The 18,771-nt window shown below is 40.0% G+C and overlaps 1 protein-coding gene across 4 annotated transcripts in view; it reads left to right on the top strand.

The window, feature by feature from the left end:
* Positions 1-18,771, top strand: part of ST7 (suppression of tumorigenicity 7) — a 162,372-nt gene that overhangs the window by 123,020 nt on the left and 20,581 nt on the right. For all 4 annotated transcript variants that reach the window (XM_068932637.1, XM_068932631.1, XM_068932650.1 and 1 more), the window contains 2 exons: positions 9,764-9,836; positions 11,374-11,476. In XM_068932637.1, the coding sequence (XP_068788738.1) occupies positions 9,764-9,836; positions 11,374-11,476 (176 nt within the window). The remainder of the gene's footprint in view (positions 1-9,763; positions 9,837-11,373; positions 11,477-18,771) is intronic.

Genomic DNA, 18,771 nt, shown 5'->3' with positions numbered 1-18,771 from the left:
GACCTCAATATTTTTCAGTACACATAAGTTTATGCAGTGTTACATCACTTTTTATGTTCAAATCACAGCTCCTGCTGACTTCAGTTGTAGCCTTTGCATTTTAGTTCAGTCTCCATGGTCTCAAATGGAGAATGGACAGAATAAGAACCACCAACTGGCATACCTTATTTGGTGTAAGTTAAATGGGTTTTCCTTGCATTGTGTAGAAGCTTTTTGGCAGAAGCAGGAATAAAATTCGGTTCTCTTGGGCAGCATTCATATCACAGTACCCCTCTTCATTCTTTTTGTGCAATCTCCTGGTTTACTCACTATCCACAGTCCAAGTTCTGCAACAAATGAGTCAGGACCCCTACAGCCACCAGTTTCCTATTGTGTTACTACACAGTCCTCATTCATTCTCAGAAATGAATGCTGTGTGCTAAAGTATGGCAAGGGAATTAATGAAAAGAGTATTAAGTAATCATGTAACAATATCATACACATGAACTAAATGTCTGAATTAAGTGGAACAGGTAGCCTTATTTTTGATATTCACCTCTTTCTAGCTTGATCTTAATGGTCTTTTAAGTGTTCTTACTTGCTAGATCTTACAGCCTTTCTTGTGATCTTTGAATGAAGATTTTTAAGGTTTGTAATTTCCGAAGTTTTTGAAAAGGGAAAAGGAGACCCTCTGAGATACTACTGTATAAATGACCATCAAAGTGGACACTGGCACGTATGTCCACAGCACTTTGGACGTCTTTTTTTCACCTTTCTCTGCTATTCTTTGAACAGACTTAGCGTCCCCTCCAGCCTGCCCTTAGTTGATCTCTTTTCCCATTTGTCTACTGAATTGTCTTCTACTTTCTGCTCTTTTGCCGAGTTTCAGCTTTCTAATGCTCCCAGATCCTGCCAGAGACTCCTAGTTCAGCCAGTACCATTCATTCCCAGTTCCATGCTTCCACCTCTCCTAACTCCCAATTCCAGTCTCCTTTTCAGGGCTGTGACAGTCATCATATATCTCCTTACTCACTTTCCAACCCCGGTCTTAGCACACTCCTTTTCCATCTACCCTTTTCCCTGTGGCTTCTGTCTCCTCTTCATTTGACGTTCTGTGCTGCGTTGCCTGGGTGCCAGAAAGCAGAACAGTAAGAGCCCTTGGAGACAGAGGCTTCTTGCTATCAGCCTGAATACTTGGCCCCATATTGTCACATGGTGCAGTGGCAAGGGGATGATCCATATGTCTGTTGGACAAAGGAGACAAGTGTGCTTGATGAGAAAAGAGTCTTTGGAGAGCATGACTGAAAAAACTGCAGAAGCTTCTGCTGAGTATGTGCCGACTGCTTTCTTTTAACATCTTATAACTTGGCAAATTGAGATGAATTTTAATGAGGACAGCAATCGGCCATCGGCCTGATACTGACCGAATCAACCGAATTTCAGTCCCCTGCTGTAAACTGTGGCAGAGCTAAGGTTGTTCAAGAAAAGATAAATAAGCAACTAGTTGCAAGAAATATTGGTAACAGACACTGAAATGTTTGTAATGCTTTATGAAGTCAAATCGTTGTAAGCAGGGATCAGAAGGTCACCCAGGCCTTTGAGTACTGCCATCCAGTTAGCAGCAATGCCTCTAGGAGAGATCTTGCTTATGTTTAGTTAGGTTGAAAAAAACCTACAGTGGAAATGGTAAAATCAGAGGTCTTTCCTGTAGCTCCTTGTATCTCAGTAATTCTTATGACAGAGATGTAGATCCCCATGGACTTTATTTTGATACATTAAGAAGAAAACAAATAGAAATGCCCGCTTTCATGCCACAGGCACGATAGGGCTTCAGCCCTTCCCTGTCTTAAATATACTTATCTCATAATAGTCCTCTGAGATAGCAGTGAGAACTGTGGCAGAACAGGGAATTAAAGTCTTGACTTAACTCCTATCCCAGCTCTATTTTTGCATACTAAAGTACTAATCCCTAGATGTAAACAATGCCATGGTGGCACTATGTGTCATGGAGGATGATAAAACTTGAAGGTGTATTTTGTTTTCTCAAAACCATCTGGTATAGTCAAAATTCAGGTTGTAAATGTAACAGATGAGGCCTTTTCAAAATAAAACTCTTCTATGTTTGAACTCATGCAGTTTCAACTCATGTTTTGCCATATATAAACAAAGGTGTGTGCAGACAATATGTATGCCCAAGGACTCAGCAAACACAGGTTTAACAAGTATAACTCTTACGATTCATGAGTCTCAGAAGGTCCATCTCCGGGAATCTCAGCTCATTTTAGAACTCATCAACTTCATGTGCTGTAAGATTTATTGCAACGTAAAACAATGAACTCATTTATACTTTCCTATCTGCAGTTTCTGTTGGTCCCAATCCACTGCCTTTTTTTTTTTTGACTAAGACCAAACCTGATTTATTGTATTTTGATAACGTATGAACAAATTATTTCCTTGAGTAGTCTGCCCCCACCCTGGGCTAAAAAGTTGGATCACATTATACAAAACCTCAGCCTCTGCAAGCAGATGCACTGCTTTACCAAAAGCCATGTGTTAAATTTTGTTTATGTTATGTACCTGGCAACAGAGCTGATGTCCATACTCATTATTCATGGAAAAAGTGCCTCATTAGTGGGAAGGCATGCACTGTTGCTGAGCTACATCATTATGGTTTCAGAGTTCAGTGCCTGTCAATAGAGTGCAGATGACCTAAATACTATTGAATTCTAAAAGGATTTTTGGCTCTGATTTGACACATATCCATGTTACTTACAGCAGAAATAGTTATAGCTGCTAAAGAGGCCGTTTTTGATGGAATAAGCTTCTAGCGTTCATAGTAAATAAAGCTTCTCTGCTCCTCTTGCCTTACTTTTTTCCAGTGAAGTAGGTCTGCTTTTGTGGCACGTAGGGCAAATGATTTATTAACTTCACTGGGCTGCCAATTACTTCAGTTGTTCCCTGCTGGTAGCCTGGGCACTGTGTGAAAACTCAGACCTTTCAGGCAATGAAAAGTCACATTTGTAAAGGATAGATGCCTGTTTATTTGATCGTAGTGATACAGTGGATGCTCCCTAAACCTCTCCTTGCTTTCTTTTTAAAAGGACAGTGTTTTTCACTGAGACTATGAGCATTCTGGTCTGTAGGAGGAATACTTTATACACTTTTTTCTCCTTTCACTTACCCCCACCTTGCAAAAAAAAGTGAAAGACCGTGTCACTATTTAGACAGTCCTGAGTTCAGAGTTCACTTGAGAAGAGGATTTAGGCCAAAGGATCCATAGATGCCGGGATTTTTTTAAGCATAAAGGTATCATTCTACTCTAAGGTATACTCTTTTTATTGGATAATTATTTACTAGGAGGAATCCTCCTTCAAATTAGTGTTAAATCAAAATGCAGGTCTTTGAAAAAAACACTGATTAGAAGCAGAGTCATCTTTGTTTTGGAACGTTCATGGTGAAGCAGTATTGATCATATTCTTGTTCGGACTTTAGAATTAACTTAGTTTGGCAAATTCTTCCATAAAAGTCATGGGGAAAAAGGCATTTGGACCTTTAAGTCAATAACACCCAAACAGTTAATGCAGAGAAATTAATTCTCTAAAATTTAGGCTGTTCAGGACCACTCCCATATCTCCAGTCTCCCTCCATCCAGTTTCTTCTTGTCCTTACAGTCTTAGGAAATGCATAAATTTCATCTACATTGAACTTCAAGGCATTCCTTTTGTAGTGAGTTATTGATTGATAAACTAATTGTAGGGAGTATTCAATTATATTAGCTAGATCTCCAGGGTTTTTCTGTATGTGTATGAGATCACAGCTCCATTCCACTAGTTTCATCACTTGCCATGGTAAATTCTGGTAATATTAAGGTGACTTTCTATTTAGTGGAGCTAAGTAGTTCTTCTTCTAGTGCAAGAAAGGGTTTTCTTCTGAGTTGTAGATGTAGCAAGTGGCACTATGGGAGCAACTATTACCTGGCACACACTCTTTTTATCATCCTTTACTTTCATCTTTTGTTTTTGTTCGAAAGAGAGGCCTTAAAAGAAAGTCAGCAATTTCCTTGTAGTTTAGGTCAAACTAAAGCCTACTCTACCTTCTGCCAGAAGTGCAAATCAGATAAGACTTCCAGTTTGGGGAATAGCAATATCTGGAAAATAGTCCCCCCCCGCATTGAATTTTCTTTAGCTTCTGCTTCTAAGAACCATTTTCTTTCCTTCAGGTCAATATCATTTGTCACTTCAGCTAGGTCTTTGTATTGGTTCTGCATCTGTTCATACTATCTGGTCTCTTTTTTACTGCGTGAGTCTGTGGTTTTATTGGTTTCTTCTGCTTATACAAAAGCACAAAAAGTCTAAACTAACTGTACCGATCTTGTTCTTTCTAATCTTCTATAAGGAGAAATGATTCTTTCCCCTCTAGGTACAATTAGGATGGTCAAATCAAAGGGATTGACACCAGCCTGGTATTAATCTCAGACACTGGAACAAGAGTTGCATATGAAATGCTTACAGCGAGCAGTGACCCTCAAAACCTTTCCATATCTGAACAGTTTAAGTACTAGCTGTGATCATGGCAAAATAAAACACTTTGTTTGTGCTGAAATGTTTTTCCCATATTATCAGGCAGCCAGAAACCAGGCCTTAATGTACGCAGTGGCTATGTGTTTGTGTTTGAGTGGGATGTCTCCTACCTGTGAGGAAGAACGTCCAAAATACAAAAAATCAGGGCTGCTATATGCTGCAAGCACAAAGGAAGTGTTAGATCATTGTGTTTGTAGTTCTACTACCTCCAAAATGTTTTCTACTGCATTTTATACAAAAAGGACTCAAGCAATGACCATTCTCTAGTTCTCATGGGAGATAATACCATGGGATAGTAGATCTTTCTGACAAGATATTTTTCCCCGGTACTCGGTTTATATTTTTCTTTATTGAATTCCATCCTATTATTCTTGCTTTTAACCATTTGGATCAACTTAATTAATTTTCTCCCTTAATTTTTGTGTTTTTCTAGATGGCTGCATCTCACTTTTGTCACCCCTGGTCCAGGTTGCGCATATCTGTTTACTAGAACTCTTTCAGTCGTTCCCATAAGCAGTTCATCCTCTTGCCTGTGCAAGAGCAGGCCATCTAGTCTGCAGGTGCAAAGAATTGGAGAGTTCTACACTGACACGGGCAGGTGTTGGCCTATCACTTAGACGCAGAGTCTATGGAGAGACAGTGAGGGAGAGGAAGTCAGAACTGTGGTTCACCCCCAAACCACACTATGCTGTACATCATCATTTTTTACCCCATCGCTTTATTTCTTCCAGTCTGTTGTCATACTTTCCATTTTGTATTCAGAAATATGCGAGTGAGTCAAGCAACTTAAGTGTAGTCTTTTTCCAGTGCTTTATAAAAAGGAACCAGCAGTTTGACTGCAAGAGTCAGAGCGTGCACACTCTGACTGCAGATCTACAGCTTGTTTTAGCAGATATTTAAGTCCCATTTATGTTGATCAGACTGCTCACCTACTTGGAGTTAAGTCCTTAGGAATCCATACTGTTGACTTGGGAATAACATACACTTTGGGGACAACATAGGGAATAACTTCTGATTAGTGATTTAGAATTCCTGTTTATTAATAACTAAAGCATTTGCAACATGCCTATCTTTTCACATTTAGGAACTCCTGATGGCTTGGACAGGGGATGTTGCACCAATTCATATCCAGATTCATCATTTCCTGTTTTAGTGGCTATTCCGTGAGAACAATAGATCCCATTTAGACATATTTAGACAGCATATGGCATATTCTGGATGCTACCATAAATCAGAGGAGTAATGATACTATAGTTGCAAGTCTCTATCTGCAGTATCTTTCCATTAGTTCATTATCACAAGCAATCTCTTCCAAAGCAAACCACCTCTAAGAATTCACTTTCCCAACCCTCCCTATAGCTGACTGGGGCTAGTCCAAAGAAAATGCTCATAAATTAAGCCTAGACTATTTTGTATTCTGTTTAAAGATATAAGTAAGGAAGGAGGAGATTCTTTTTCAGATTGACACGTCAGTTCTTATTAGGCAAAAATGTCCTGATGATTTTGACAACGGAATAGCAGTCACATATTTCAGCACATTGTGGGAGTTCCACAAGTAATCATAGGAGGGTGGGAAACAGTCTATGTGAAGGTATTTTGCCAGATGGCTCACAGAGCTGGACACACTCATTTGTGAAAATCTTCACTTTGGTTCCTGACCGAGGAGTTATCTCCTAGGGCTAGTTTAGACTTTATTCCCATGCTAAATTCAAGTTGTAACCAGACATAATTCTTCTGTGCTGCTCTCTAAAATTTGAGGGTTCAGTTTAGGAAATGAAGCCTAAATTATACAAAGATTTTGAAGTTTCACAGCAGTCAGACCAGGATATAAAATAGCCAAATACTTACAGTCTAGTTCAGGGCAAGCAAAAAACAAAACGCAGGGGGGAAGCAGGCATGGACCTACTAAGGGAGATCACTATCTCCACAGCAACATAAACATGAGCATTTGTATGTATTTCTTCCATTGCCAAGGGACTCTAGGTATTATCCTCAAATAATTGCTGCTTGCTCATTAGAAGCATAGTACTGGAAGAGGCCTCCTGGGTGAGTCAAGTTCCCTGCTGTTACATTCACTACATGATATTATCCTTTCTGTGAGCTGAGCAAGCTCTATCCTAAAATTAGCTATTCTGTTTGCCCCATTATTCTACTTGGAAATCTGCCCCAAAATTTGACTTCTTAGAAGACTTCTTTTAGTCTCCAACCTAAATTTAATTCTGGACTGTTTACTTTTCTGTCAACATTATCCTCTACATAAACAGCCCTTCTCTTTTCCTGGAGTTCCAGGGCTCAGGGAACAGCTGTATCTTCTCTCAGAACTTATTTCGTTTGGATTGTTACAAAAACAATCCAGGGTCTTTTTGTTTACTTTTGTTGTTCTTGACCATGGACGATAAGATTTGAACATAACATGCCCTTGAAAAATCCTGTTCCTGCTCCAAGAATGACTAAGGTGGTGTGTCTGACTAAGGGAGCCCTTACCTCAAATTGCTACGTTTCCCTTCTTCACAGACGCCAGCAGTACACAGTGGAGCGTCCTATAGTCTGTATGCCCAGATTCTTCTCAGCTGTTTGCAGCTCAGGAGTACCCACTTCCTAGCAGCAGTTCTTGTTTTGTGATACTGTATTTTGTGTTAGTATATTTAACCCAGTGTCAAGTTCAGTTCCTTTTGTATGATATCTTAGTCTCGTGTGTTCTGTGCAGCCCTAGCCAAGAACTGTAATAGCTGTCACAGCTTGGTCCGTATAACTTCCACTGAACATTCACCATTCAAGAATCAGTGATCCGAAAACTAGCCATCAGGCATGTTGGTTTGGGATTTTTGTATTGAGTGCTCTCATGGTTTCAGCCTCATGAATTATGTATTAATGGCTGAATTGCCATTTTCTTGTTGGCGTTCTGGCTTTTGGTGGCATACCTGCTTCCTTTGATGCAAATAAGCAGGCAGCTTTCATTGGCATAACTGCTTTTCTTCTGCTACATCAGCTACATCTGCTGGACCTCTTAATTATTCCTAGTTTTCAGCTTCTTCAAACATTGAAAAGCAAAGTGATGCTGTCACTGCATTATTCAAAGAAGTCTGGGCAAACATTCTTCTTATTGCTCCTTTTCTTATGTAGAGTTTGCCTGGGGAAATAGATTTCTAGGGACTTCTAGGTAACAGAGCTACCTCTTGTTCTGTGTCATTCATAAAAAATTTTGTAAAGGTCAAATCCTGAACCAACTGAAGTCATTGATACAGAACTAGATTTGAACTGATGGATAGGAAATATTTCCCCTAAGGTATTGCTTGGTTGATGACCCAGAGAAATGCTTTACAGGTAAAGGGAAAACATGATATTCTATTGACTAATTGAAAACCGTACAGATCACTGCTGATCTTTTTTTTTTCTTTTCCATTCAGAAGGGTACTCTATCTTTCACTCTATTTATGATTTGATCATAAAATTTGTACCAAAGCACAGACGCTAGTATGTTCTGAGAAAGATGACTTGTATTTAGTGGAAATAGATTTTAACTTATAATATTAAGGAAAACGTGGTATAAATAGGGTTATTGGAGTGCTTATAAAAGTTTTCTCCTCCTGTCATTTAAAGCATTCTCAGGTATGTTTCTATAGCTTTTATTAGTGCAGTAATTAATATATCTGTCACCCAGACTGCCCTGCATGCTGTTGATGTTAATTACTTCAGTCACTTCAGTTATATAGTCTAGTGACATTATAGTTGAAATATATTCTAAGTGAGCCTCCAACAGGATCTTTACATCTCATACTTGAAGTACAGGTGCATTTAAAAAAATAGAGAGAATTTAACAGGTAGCATTTTTAAAGTGCCTAAGTCATTCTGGCAACGTTATCTGTCTAACAGAAAACGTTCTACTTGGTTTGCACACTCGTAAGTGAAGAAAGATGACAGTGAGAGTGAGATATGACTTACTTGTCCTCTTTAACTCCTTTTAGGGAGGCCCATCTTGCAAGTTCCTGGGGTTCAGTAAATCACAAGCTTTTCTTAACCCTTAACATTATCAAGCTGTACCATAAATCATCACCGTTCATCTTCCTAATTGCTTTTAATAACACATAGAGGGATAAATCGTTTCTTAGAAAAATACTCCAGTTGGCCATGCTCTACTCTTACAGAGGACCTAGTCCAGTGCCTTGAATTTAGTATCCGAATTGTATTTTAGGTGATATAGATAAAATGGGAAGCCATAGCATTATCTCAGGTCATAATGCTTCCTGTCACTTACTAGTTCATTGGTAGCAGGCAGTTTGCAGAAGCCGGTACTTAGCATTTACATGAGAGGAGGAAAAAAAAAAAAAAAAGAAAACCTTACCTTTATCTTTTGAATGCCAGAATGTCTCAGGCACTATATAATATGTGCCTGTTTGTTAGATTACTAGTGTGGAAGTCAATTCTTCTACATTACAGTGGAAATAAATCTATTGCCAAAGTCTGGTAAGCAGCATTTATTTCTGCCCTTTGGATACTTTGTGCCAATCTACTGGTAGAAAACAAATATAAGTAAAGCCGAACTGATAGGTTAAGTCAGGTTTATGGCTGCTTTGTGTCTCTGGGACAGCATAAAATGGCCAGAGACTGACTGGTGAATATTTTGTTCCAAGATTCCCATAAGAAGCAAAACACATTATTTTTGCACATTATTTATGATCTGTAGCTGCAATAAATTTGTTGGTTGTTTGATTACACATCAGATCCATTATTACTTAAATAGCTGGCTTAACATGTATAATTGTCATGTATTTATATTAAACAAGTGCTTCCAAGTGAAAACAAATTAAGGGAATAAGATTGCCCTCAGCTATTTCTGAGGTGTTTCCTGAACTATGGAAAAATTCGTGTTTTCTAGGTTACCTATGCATTTATGTATGAAATAATGAATTCTTTAATTATATCCCTATCATATCCGTCTTTGAATTAGTTCTCTAATTAACTCAGTTGCTGCTTAAATAGCAGTTCCTGTGATCATTACTTGGATATAAACCTAAAATCTGTGTGACATGCGATTGCAAGTCCCTGATCAGACCATACTCAAGTCACTTGACAATTTTGTGCATCCCATTTTTTAGTGATTTTTTTATAAATGCCTGCTGTGTTGAAGTATCAGTCAAACCTTTCTCTTTCTGAAGGCTTTTAAGGGTTCAGATATTTATTGTATTTTTCTTTCTTTTCAACAGATATAAGCTTACCAAAATCAGCAACGATATGTTACACAGCTGCATTGCTCAAAGCCAGAGCTGTCTCTGACAAGTAAGTGCGTAAGAACCACTGTCCAGCAAAAATCCTGATTTAACTGAAGATTTCTCTTAGCTGATGTGCTGAGCCCACACCCTAACAATCTGCTGGGTTAGCAGGAGAATTGTCTGTCCTGCAGTAAATTCATAAAATGACATTATATATAAGAAGAATTTGTATTGACCAAACACTTCAAATATTACAGAAGAAGAAAAGAAGAGAAATAGCATAAATTCTTGTTTCAGTTTTATGTATACTATCTGGGGAGCAGCGGCTTCCTAGGTAGTATAATGAAGACGCAACTAAAAGGTGCTGTGTGGCTGAACATCTTCACTTTGTATAAACTGACCCCCAAAAGGTAATGCATAAATGTGGGTACAGTGGTAGTGATGTTATTCTACAAGTGCTGTCAGAAGACTGTTCATCTACTTAAATAGCAGCAGGTGGATTTAGCATTACTATGTCAGGGTTTCTGACAGGTAGATGGTATTCATATTTTTAGAGACACAAGTATCTGCTCATTCCTGTTATGTTTTTCTCTTGGGTCTCAACCTTCCAAGGTGCTGAGCACATATACTTGATGCCTGTGGACTTGAGAGCATTGGCCCACTTTGAAAGGTTGCTCGGCTCCCTGTGAGATGGAGCCCAAAGATCCAGATTCTGCTCTCAGGTGCCTTCACACAAATCCCGGGCAGGAGTTGTGTCTGTGCACCTGAGGGTCGAATGCCTCCCTAAAGTTGGAAAGCAAGTAGAGTGGAAAGCCATTTTCTGAACTGACATCCTGACAATTTTTGCTTTTAAAGTGTATGTACACATCAAGATCTAAGTAATTTTCTTTCATTCTTTTTATCCTGTAGATCGCCAGTACCTACTGCAACATCTTTCCTCCCTACACAGCGACTCCAGCTTGGGAGGGCAGGGCTAAGGTTGTCACAGCTTTCCCTGTGGTGTCTGCCTGCCAAGTACAGCTCTGGAGTTAGCCGTGGGGTGTGAGGTGAGAAAGAGATTGCATGGTCTGGTTTTTCATTCACTGGGGCAGATGATTTGCCCACAGTTTGGGCATGCTACCCTCAATGGTGCTGCGGCCAGTAGACCACCCGCTACTGCTGCTGCATCGTGCTTCCATCCCAACCTGACCCAGGGGCATTGGGTTGGGAACCTCCCTAAAACCTTCCCAAATCTGTTTTTAATAGAAATCTTCCGACAGTTATTTGGCATTGGTTTTTTTTGCTTTTCTTTTTTCTGCAATTTCAGCCTTGAATATGCCCCCTAGCAAGATACCTAGAGCAAATTTAGATTAGTGACAGAGAAAGCACTGACTGTTTGAACTGACTTCCTGCTATGATTAGATGCAAACACGCTTTCCACTTCTGCTGAGATTTTCATTGGCCTTGATGTAATAGGTCACTCAGAGTTTCCACTTACTATGGAAGTTTGGAGAGCATAGGAAATTGGCTCAGTCTGCTTACATGGGCCCATAGTCTAGATTCCTTTTCTGGCTTTTACTTTCTAGCATTTCTGACCTAATGTATTTGTTTCTTTGCTTTTGTAGATTTTCTCCAGAGGCTGCCTCAAGGCGAGGGCTGAGTACAGCAGAGATGAATGCAGTAGAAGCTATTCACAGAGCAGTAGAGTTTAATCCACATGTGCCAAAAGTGAGTAGGAGAAAGTGTTGTTGTAGAGTTAACACTGCTGAAGACCTAACTCTTAGTTTTTGCGTTAGGTGAACAAGTTGATGTTGTGGAAAGGGGAACAACCAATGGGGTGGGAAAGAAGCTGATAGTAGGCACAATTTTTTCATTTGGGGTTTCACGTTAAGTGCCTTCTACTATGGACCTGGAAATCTGAAATTTTAGCTGAAGTGAGTCTTCTGTTGTGAGCAACAGTTACATACTGGATTGGGGCAGTGGGCACCACCAGATGCTATGTTACAGGACAGAAGTCTTCATAGAGATGAATTACTCTTTACACAATAGTCATTAAAGATCTAGTTTAAAATAGCATATTTTCTTTGTTTTCAAGATCGTGCCTAAGAATCTATTTTCAGCATGCTGTACAAAGGGACCTAGGTTTGGAGTTCTGGTACGCTTCACATAAATTGCCTTAGTAATTCCTTATGCAGCACCCTGTCACTAAGCTCTGAAAACTTAAAGCTCATGGATGAAGAATCGATGAAACTACAAAGTTCACTAGGAAAAGGGATTTACATTCTAATTCCCTAATCCCCTCCCTAGATACATATCACAGCAATAAGAATCTTGCCTTCTGGCTACTAAAGGCTAATATATTTTATTATTTTCTCACCTGTTACTCTGTACTGCAGTATGTAGGTTCGTGGTAAAGAAAGGCAGATTAAGGGCAGATGCTTTTTCACCCTCAGAGATCTGCTCCTGCACTTCAGCCTCCAAACCTCCTGTGGGTCCAGTATTGCCCTCTGAAAGCAAGCAGCCTCCACTGGGGAGCGGAAGACTGAGGTGTGTTAAAATAGAGGCCCTACACATCAGTTACAGTTGAACACCAAGTGTGTTCGAAAAAAAAATAGATATATATCGGTATGGCAGAAATTCCTTTCCCATGTATGTCAGGAATTAAGCATTTTCTTTGTAGGATATACCTCTTATGCCAGCCACTAAATAGCGTGGTTTAGCTATCTGAAAGTTGGGCTGTTTGTTTAACAAAATCATCTAGACTTCCTCTACAGGCAGTGGAAAGAAAGAACTGTCTTTAACATCTCGTTTGTACAAACTTTCCCTTCAAGATGCCTCTCTCTACATTGACTGGGAAAGGAACAACTATTTTCAAGTAAATGCTTGAGTTTTAGACAACAAGATTTAGGTGAGATGAGTGCCTTTGTATTATTAGCTGATCTCTACTCTTGTGCCAAGCTGTTTAGAAGATATTAAGTACAGTCTGATTCCAGAACTGCTCCCGAGGAACTATGTTTTACTTTCTCCATCCCCATGGTTCTTGTCCCAGCGCAATCATTGATACTGCTCTTCTAGCTGGTTGCCTGGTTACCTCTACGTTCCAATCCTACTCTGGGTGAACCTTTCCAAATGTTTTACTGAAGCCTGGATAGAGTACTATATCCTTTCTGACAAAAAAGACAAAAAAGAAAAAAAAAGAGTGAGGGATTATCTTGCAAAGCAAAGATATCAGTTTAGCCTGACGTGAGCTGTACCTGGGAGCCTGTTCTATTTTCCTCACTTATCTGCATGCTTTTGATCATTCTTTCCTTCAGTTGCTTTTCTAATAGTTTACACACTAGTGAGTCCGTATTAACACACATTTTTTCCTTTCTCATTAAATAAGCAGTATTGCATTTACTTTTCTCATTACAGGATCACTTGATTCTGAACGTGGATTTTCATTTTACATCCTTAGTGCCAGCCCTGGCTATTTCCAGGGCCAGTTCTTGCAGTGTTCAGAGATGGAGATTACTGACTGCTGTGTTTTCCACTTTTGTATGCATTCCTATTGCTCATTCTGCTATTGTCTCCATGTTCAACATTACCATGAAACTGAGGCTAAGTCTTCCTTTACTACCTTTTTCCTTGTTCTATTTTCTGTTTATACTTAACAGCCTTCATTTCCTTTGCAAAATCTAACTTAGTTTAAGCTGCAATCAGCCCGTAATGTCTGTGCTTTCAGACCTCCAAGATACTGCTTTACTTGCAGATCAGTCTTTCTATCCATCACTTATGACCCTCTGCTCACTCCCCAACTTCTGTTTAGGAGGCTGTTAGTTAAAAGGCTGAATCTCTCTTTCTGGCAGGTAGCCCCATCTGTGGAATGCAAATTCCATGTTATTCTTCCTGCTTTTGCTTCAGTCCTCTGCCACGTTGAAGTTCCTGAGCTTTTCAGTCCAGTTCACCTCATTAATTGATTCCCCCAGTTTTTCAGAGTCTATACTTTTGAAATTGAAAACCTTTGAGAGATGTATAAATTATCAGTATAGCGAGGTGGTGAAGGGAGCAGACTGTGGAGGGGTTTACTTTGTATTTTAACATTAAAACAGTGCGGCCTGATACAGATTAACATACAGCACTGCTAATTTCACACTCATGTTTTCTTCTGTAAGCCGGAGGATATTAAGGTGGCAATAGTATACTTGCGATTATACTTTTATGCAGAGTATGGGTATTACACCTCAATTTCCAGCTCAATTATGATTTAAGTCATATCCAATTTGTTCTTAAATGGAGATAAGTTTTATCAAGCAGCATCACAAAAAATCTAACGGTGTCACAAAACTAAAAGGTCTTCAAAGCTCAGTTCAGGAAGCCTCAGCCACAGGTTATTAAATTCGCATTGTTTTGGGATTACACTGAAGCCACAATGTGACACATAGAGATGTCAGAACTAGGTTTAAATGAACAAAGGCAGCACAGAGCTCAGTACAGTCTGCCAAATCTATCCAAGAAGCTGGGCAAACACTAGAGCTGTTCGCCGCTGTTGACCTGGCTGTGGTGTTTTTGGAAGCTGAGCTATGTAGTGTAAGGCTAGCTCAGGCACATGAACTGTGATCTCATTCTTGACTGCAGCGGGAATGTAACCACTGTCAAACAGATCACGACTTCTCGTTCTGAAGATATCTTATACCTGTAAAAAGTGTTCTCAGTGCTTGAGAGCTGCTTAATTTTTTCAGCTATGCCAGAAGAATACCTGATAAAAGTTATTACCTGTATCTACAGACTTTTATCCATAACTTTATGTTATTGGAACATTCCAGCTACAGCAAATTGTGGTTTTATACTTTGACAGAGATTGACTTTGTAAAAAGAAAGCAGTTGGACAGGCAAGAGTATTTTCAGGGTTCCTTTTAGGAGGGAAAAAAAAGGTACCAGTGGGAAATGAAGCCAGCAGTACAGCAGGAAAAGAGAACAAAACAAAGAGCTGTAAATTCCACTTAGAGAAGAATCATAACAAATGGAATCATTTGTTTGTCCCAGAATTCTGGCCTGGAGATCTTTTATCGTCATTCAATCCTCCAGGGCCATTCTCTTTCTCTTACTCTTACTTCCTGTATCTTATCTTGAACCACAGAACGGTTGAGGTTGGAAGGTACCTTTAGAGAACATTTAGTCCAATCCCCCTGCTCAAGCAGAGTCCCCTATAGCAGGCTGCCCAGGACCATGTCCAGACAGCTTTTGAATATCTCCAAGGATGGAGACTTCACAACCTCTCTGGGCAACCTGTTCCAATGCTCAGTCCCCGCACAGGAAAAAAGCTTTCCCTTAGGTTCAGACAGAAACTTCCTGTGTTTCAATTTGTGCCCAGTGCTGCTTGCCCTTCACTGGGCACCACTGGGAAGAGTCTGGCCCCATCCTCTTGACACCCTCCCTTCAGATACTTATGCACATTGATCAGATCCCCCCCGAGCCTTCTCTTCTCCAGGCTGAACAGGCCCAGCTCTCTCAGCCTTTCCTCATATGAGAGGTGCTCAAGTCCCTTCATCATCTTAGTAGGCCTTCACTGGACTCACTCCAGTAGCCCCATTCCAGTAGCCAGAACTGGACCCAGCCTTCCAGATATGGCCTCACCAGGGCTGAGAAGAGAGGAAGGATCACCTCCCTTGACCTGCTAGCAATGCTCTTCCTAATGCAGTCCAGGTTTGGCCGCCTTAGCCACAAGGGCGCATTGCTGGCTCATGGTCAGCTTGCGCTGTTCAGTTGAAATGCCAAGGACTTGCTCATCAACTTTTCTCTTTGCTTCTTTTTGGTGTGAACTTATAAAGTGTCTACATTTTTTCAAACATCTGTCTGAAATGAGATTCTAGGGAGTAGTATACCTTTGTTTTAGTGTAGTGTCATGCACTGTAGAGTGTTGGTCCCAAGGAAGAGGGCTGACACTGTCTGACAACATTCTGCTCCGAAATGTAGGAGTTTAAAAACAAAAAGGTTTTATTGCCAATTTAAGACAGGTATCACTGAAGTAGTTGGGATATTAGTGTCAGTCTAGAGGCATATGTATGGAAAAGAGTGTAGTACATCCTAGGTCATGGACAGTAAATAATTCCTGGGGTTTACGGAAGAAAAAACACAAGACTTCAATATTATTATGTTGTGTTTGGAGCTTATATGTAATGCAGCTATCCCAAGCTGATGTTGATAAAATACTACAGCTGTTTCTGGGATGTTCCTCAGTTGTGGAACACCCTTTCTGAACTGATTTGCAAGGCTCCCTCCCTGCATTCGAACTCCTCCTGAAAGGCCCTGTCTCTTGTGTCATTTGTAAGACATTAGCTATTCAGTAAAGTGAAAGGGGAGAGAAAACAGATGTAGGTCCATATATCTGATTGTTAAAAGTAACCCGGAAGTGTGCTGTGCACGTAGCTGTATGGGTTTGCTATGTAAGCCAAGGCTTTGAGATGATCTAATGAGACTACCTGCTGAAGTCTGTAACAATTTAATCAGACAACTTAAATATTGGTGTTACTTAAGTCCCAGTTTTGTGTGTAAACTGTTTCCTAAAACAATGTAACCAACCATTAAGTTAAACAATTGTAAAATTTTACCTGTTTTCCCTTTCATCCCTTCTCATTTCTTTCCTTCCTTCTTTTTTAATTTTTTTTTGGGGGGGTGGGGTAGAACTGTATCTGAATTCCTGCATGGTTTCTAGTAAGTTGTAGTTGCTAATAGAAACAAATAATGCAAACAAATTTATATTCCAGATGGGAAATGAATCTATTCTGTACACACCATTATATTACAGAGAAACTATTCCAGACACATTTAAGAGAGCTTTCAACTGTTTGCTGAGACAATGATTTATTTTTTATTTCTCTGGCAAAATGACAAAACTTTTTAATTACCATCAATCCAACAAGAACTTGTAAAGTGACCTAAAAGCAGCTTCTTTGGGCATGAGGAATCCAGTATCTTGGACCTGTTGTAAACTTGTGCTGTTCATCCCCCTGGGAGAAGGAGAGTTCCTGTTCAAATAGTGTAAAATTCTCATATTCTGACCTGAAGGGGTGCTGTCACAGGTGCAGGAATGACTATTTGCCTATTTGCAGCCTGAGCTGTAATTTCAGAGGCAAATTGCACTTTTGAGGAAAAGAAGGAAACCTTTCTCAGATAGGTTAATTTATTGTATAAAAGGGCACTGAAGTACCTCGTTACATTGGGAATGTTAAAAGCACTCCCAGCAGAGGAGAATTAGTGGCCAGAGTGCTGTCAATACAATAAAGTAAATACATATTCAATCCATTCAAGGAAGTAAGAGAAATATAAACTCCACTATGTTGCACTTTATGTGTACAAGGAAGTGTTTGCACAGCACCTAACACAATAGGTTCTCTTTGCACCTACTGGCATTATAACAATGCAAATAGTTTCCACTGTCATCCTCCTAACGCTTATTAAAAGTATGTTCCCATTGGTGTACGTAATGGCTATAGCTGAGGAATATCTATTTATGCATTTGTTCATGTTTTTCTTATTACAATGTCAGGTAACCAGCTCAGAAGCCCTCTGTGAAAGCACAGGAAAAATGCTGTTCCCCATTTGTAATTTTTTATAGTTCCTAAAAGATAGGTTTTTGAGAGGAAGAAGTCTGGGAAAGGAGAAACTCTGGGATGTGAGATGAGAGGGTCCAGAAAACAAAAAAGACAACCACAAGAATCCAAACTAAAAAGAATGCAATACACAAGGGCTGGTAGAACCATCTCTTGAAGACCGAAATCACTGGACAACTTTAGTATTTGCTCATAGCTTGGTTAAGATTAGGTCGTTCTGGCTGAAATTTTCTAGGTTGTCTTCTCTGAGCTAGTTCCTTTTTAAAGGAAAATGATGGTCCCAGATGGTATTGTTACCATTTCTAATGCCTCAACTAGAGAAAAAAACACATTATTTTGCCATGTCGCAAACAATTTGTTTACCCTCTTGTGAATGACTAGTTCTCTTCTACTTTAAAGCAATGAGTGGACATTTTGTGGGGAGAAAGTCCTGTGTATCTGAGATATTCCCTTGCTCTTCTTTGAAAGCCGTGTTGCAGCCTATCCAAACTCAAGCAACATCTCAACAAATCACACTTAGCATACTCAGGGAGGACTTTTCAGAGCCCCTAGATTATTGTCCTGCGTAACTCCTTACAGCTCTGTTTCCTAGGCTAATGTGGCTGTGCATGCGTTACAGTTATGATAGATGCCAGGACTATTGGGCCCAAGTCAGATTCTCTCCATCATTGCAATTCCTGATTGCTGTAGACGCCAGAGCCATCAACATGTCTGTCCTGAGCTCTTGTGGCTGCCTGCTGCACCAAGGTAGCCTAAAGGAAGGAAGCACTTGAATCAAATCCAGTGGACTTAATCTTGCCTGGTGTACAGGAATAAAAAAAAAAAAAAAAAGGAAAAGAAAGAAAATTGGTTAGACTCAGTAGTGAGAACATACAGGCGCTGATTTAAAAAAGCTGTTACTGAGATCCAGATAGCTGGATGGAGAAGAGGATGGGAGGAGCTGCAGGCAGCTGTGTAGTAACTGGAGCACTTTGCATTGGCCGTAATTAGGAGAGCTACAGCTTTCTATTATCGCTAGCAGCCCTACACATGAAGACAGAAGTGGTTGGCACGTAGACAGCAGGAGAAAAAAGATAACATGCTCAACACGGACAGGGCAATTTGGAAGGACATTGGGTAGAGGGGTTCCTGTCTTGGTAATTAAGTTGCCTTTAGATGTCAAAGAGAAAGTTTAAAGCTGCCCAGTCAGGAAGAAAAAACTAACAGGAGAGAAAAGGAGAGGAAAGGGTTGAAACTAGAAGCCAGTTGGAAAGGGAAGAAAGAAGTACTAAGCTCAGAGAAAGAAAGGGGGTGGTTGTGTTGGCTGGACTTCGAGACCTGGAGGGAGTGAAAACAGAGACAATAAGGTGTAGGACAGATCTGATGAGGAGGGAGATAATGAAAGAGATCTGAAGAGGAGGAATGCAAAGAGAGAGCTGGGATCAGCCAGGC

The sequence above is a fragment of the Struthio camelus genome, chromosome 1 (assembly GCF_040807025.1).
Source record: "Struthio camelus isolate bStrCam1 chromosome 1, bStrCam1.hap1, whole genome shotgun sequence".
NCBI lineage: Eukaryota > Metazoa > Chordata > Aves > Struthioniformes > Struthionidae > Struthio > Struthio camelus.
This window is presented reverse-complemented; position numbering and strand designations above follow the sequence as displayed.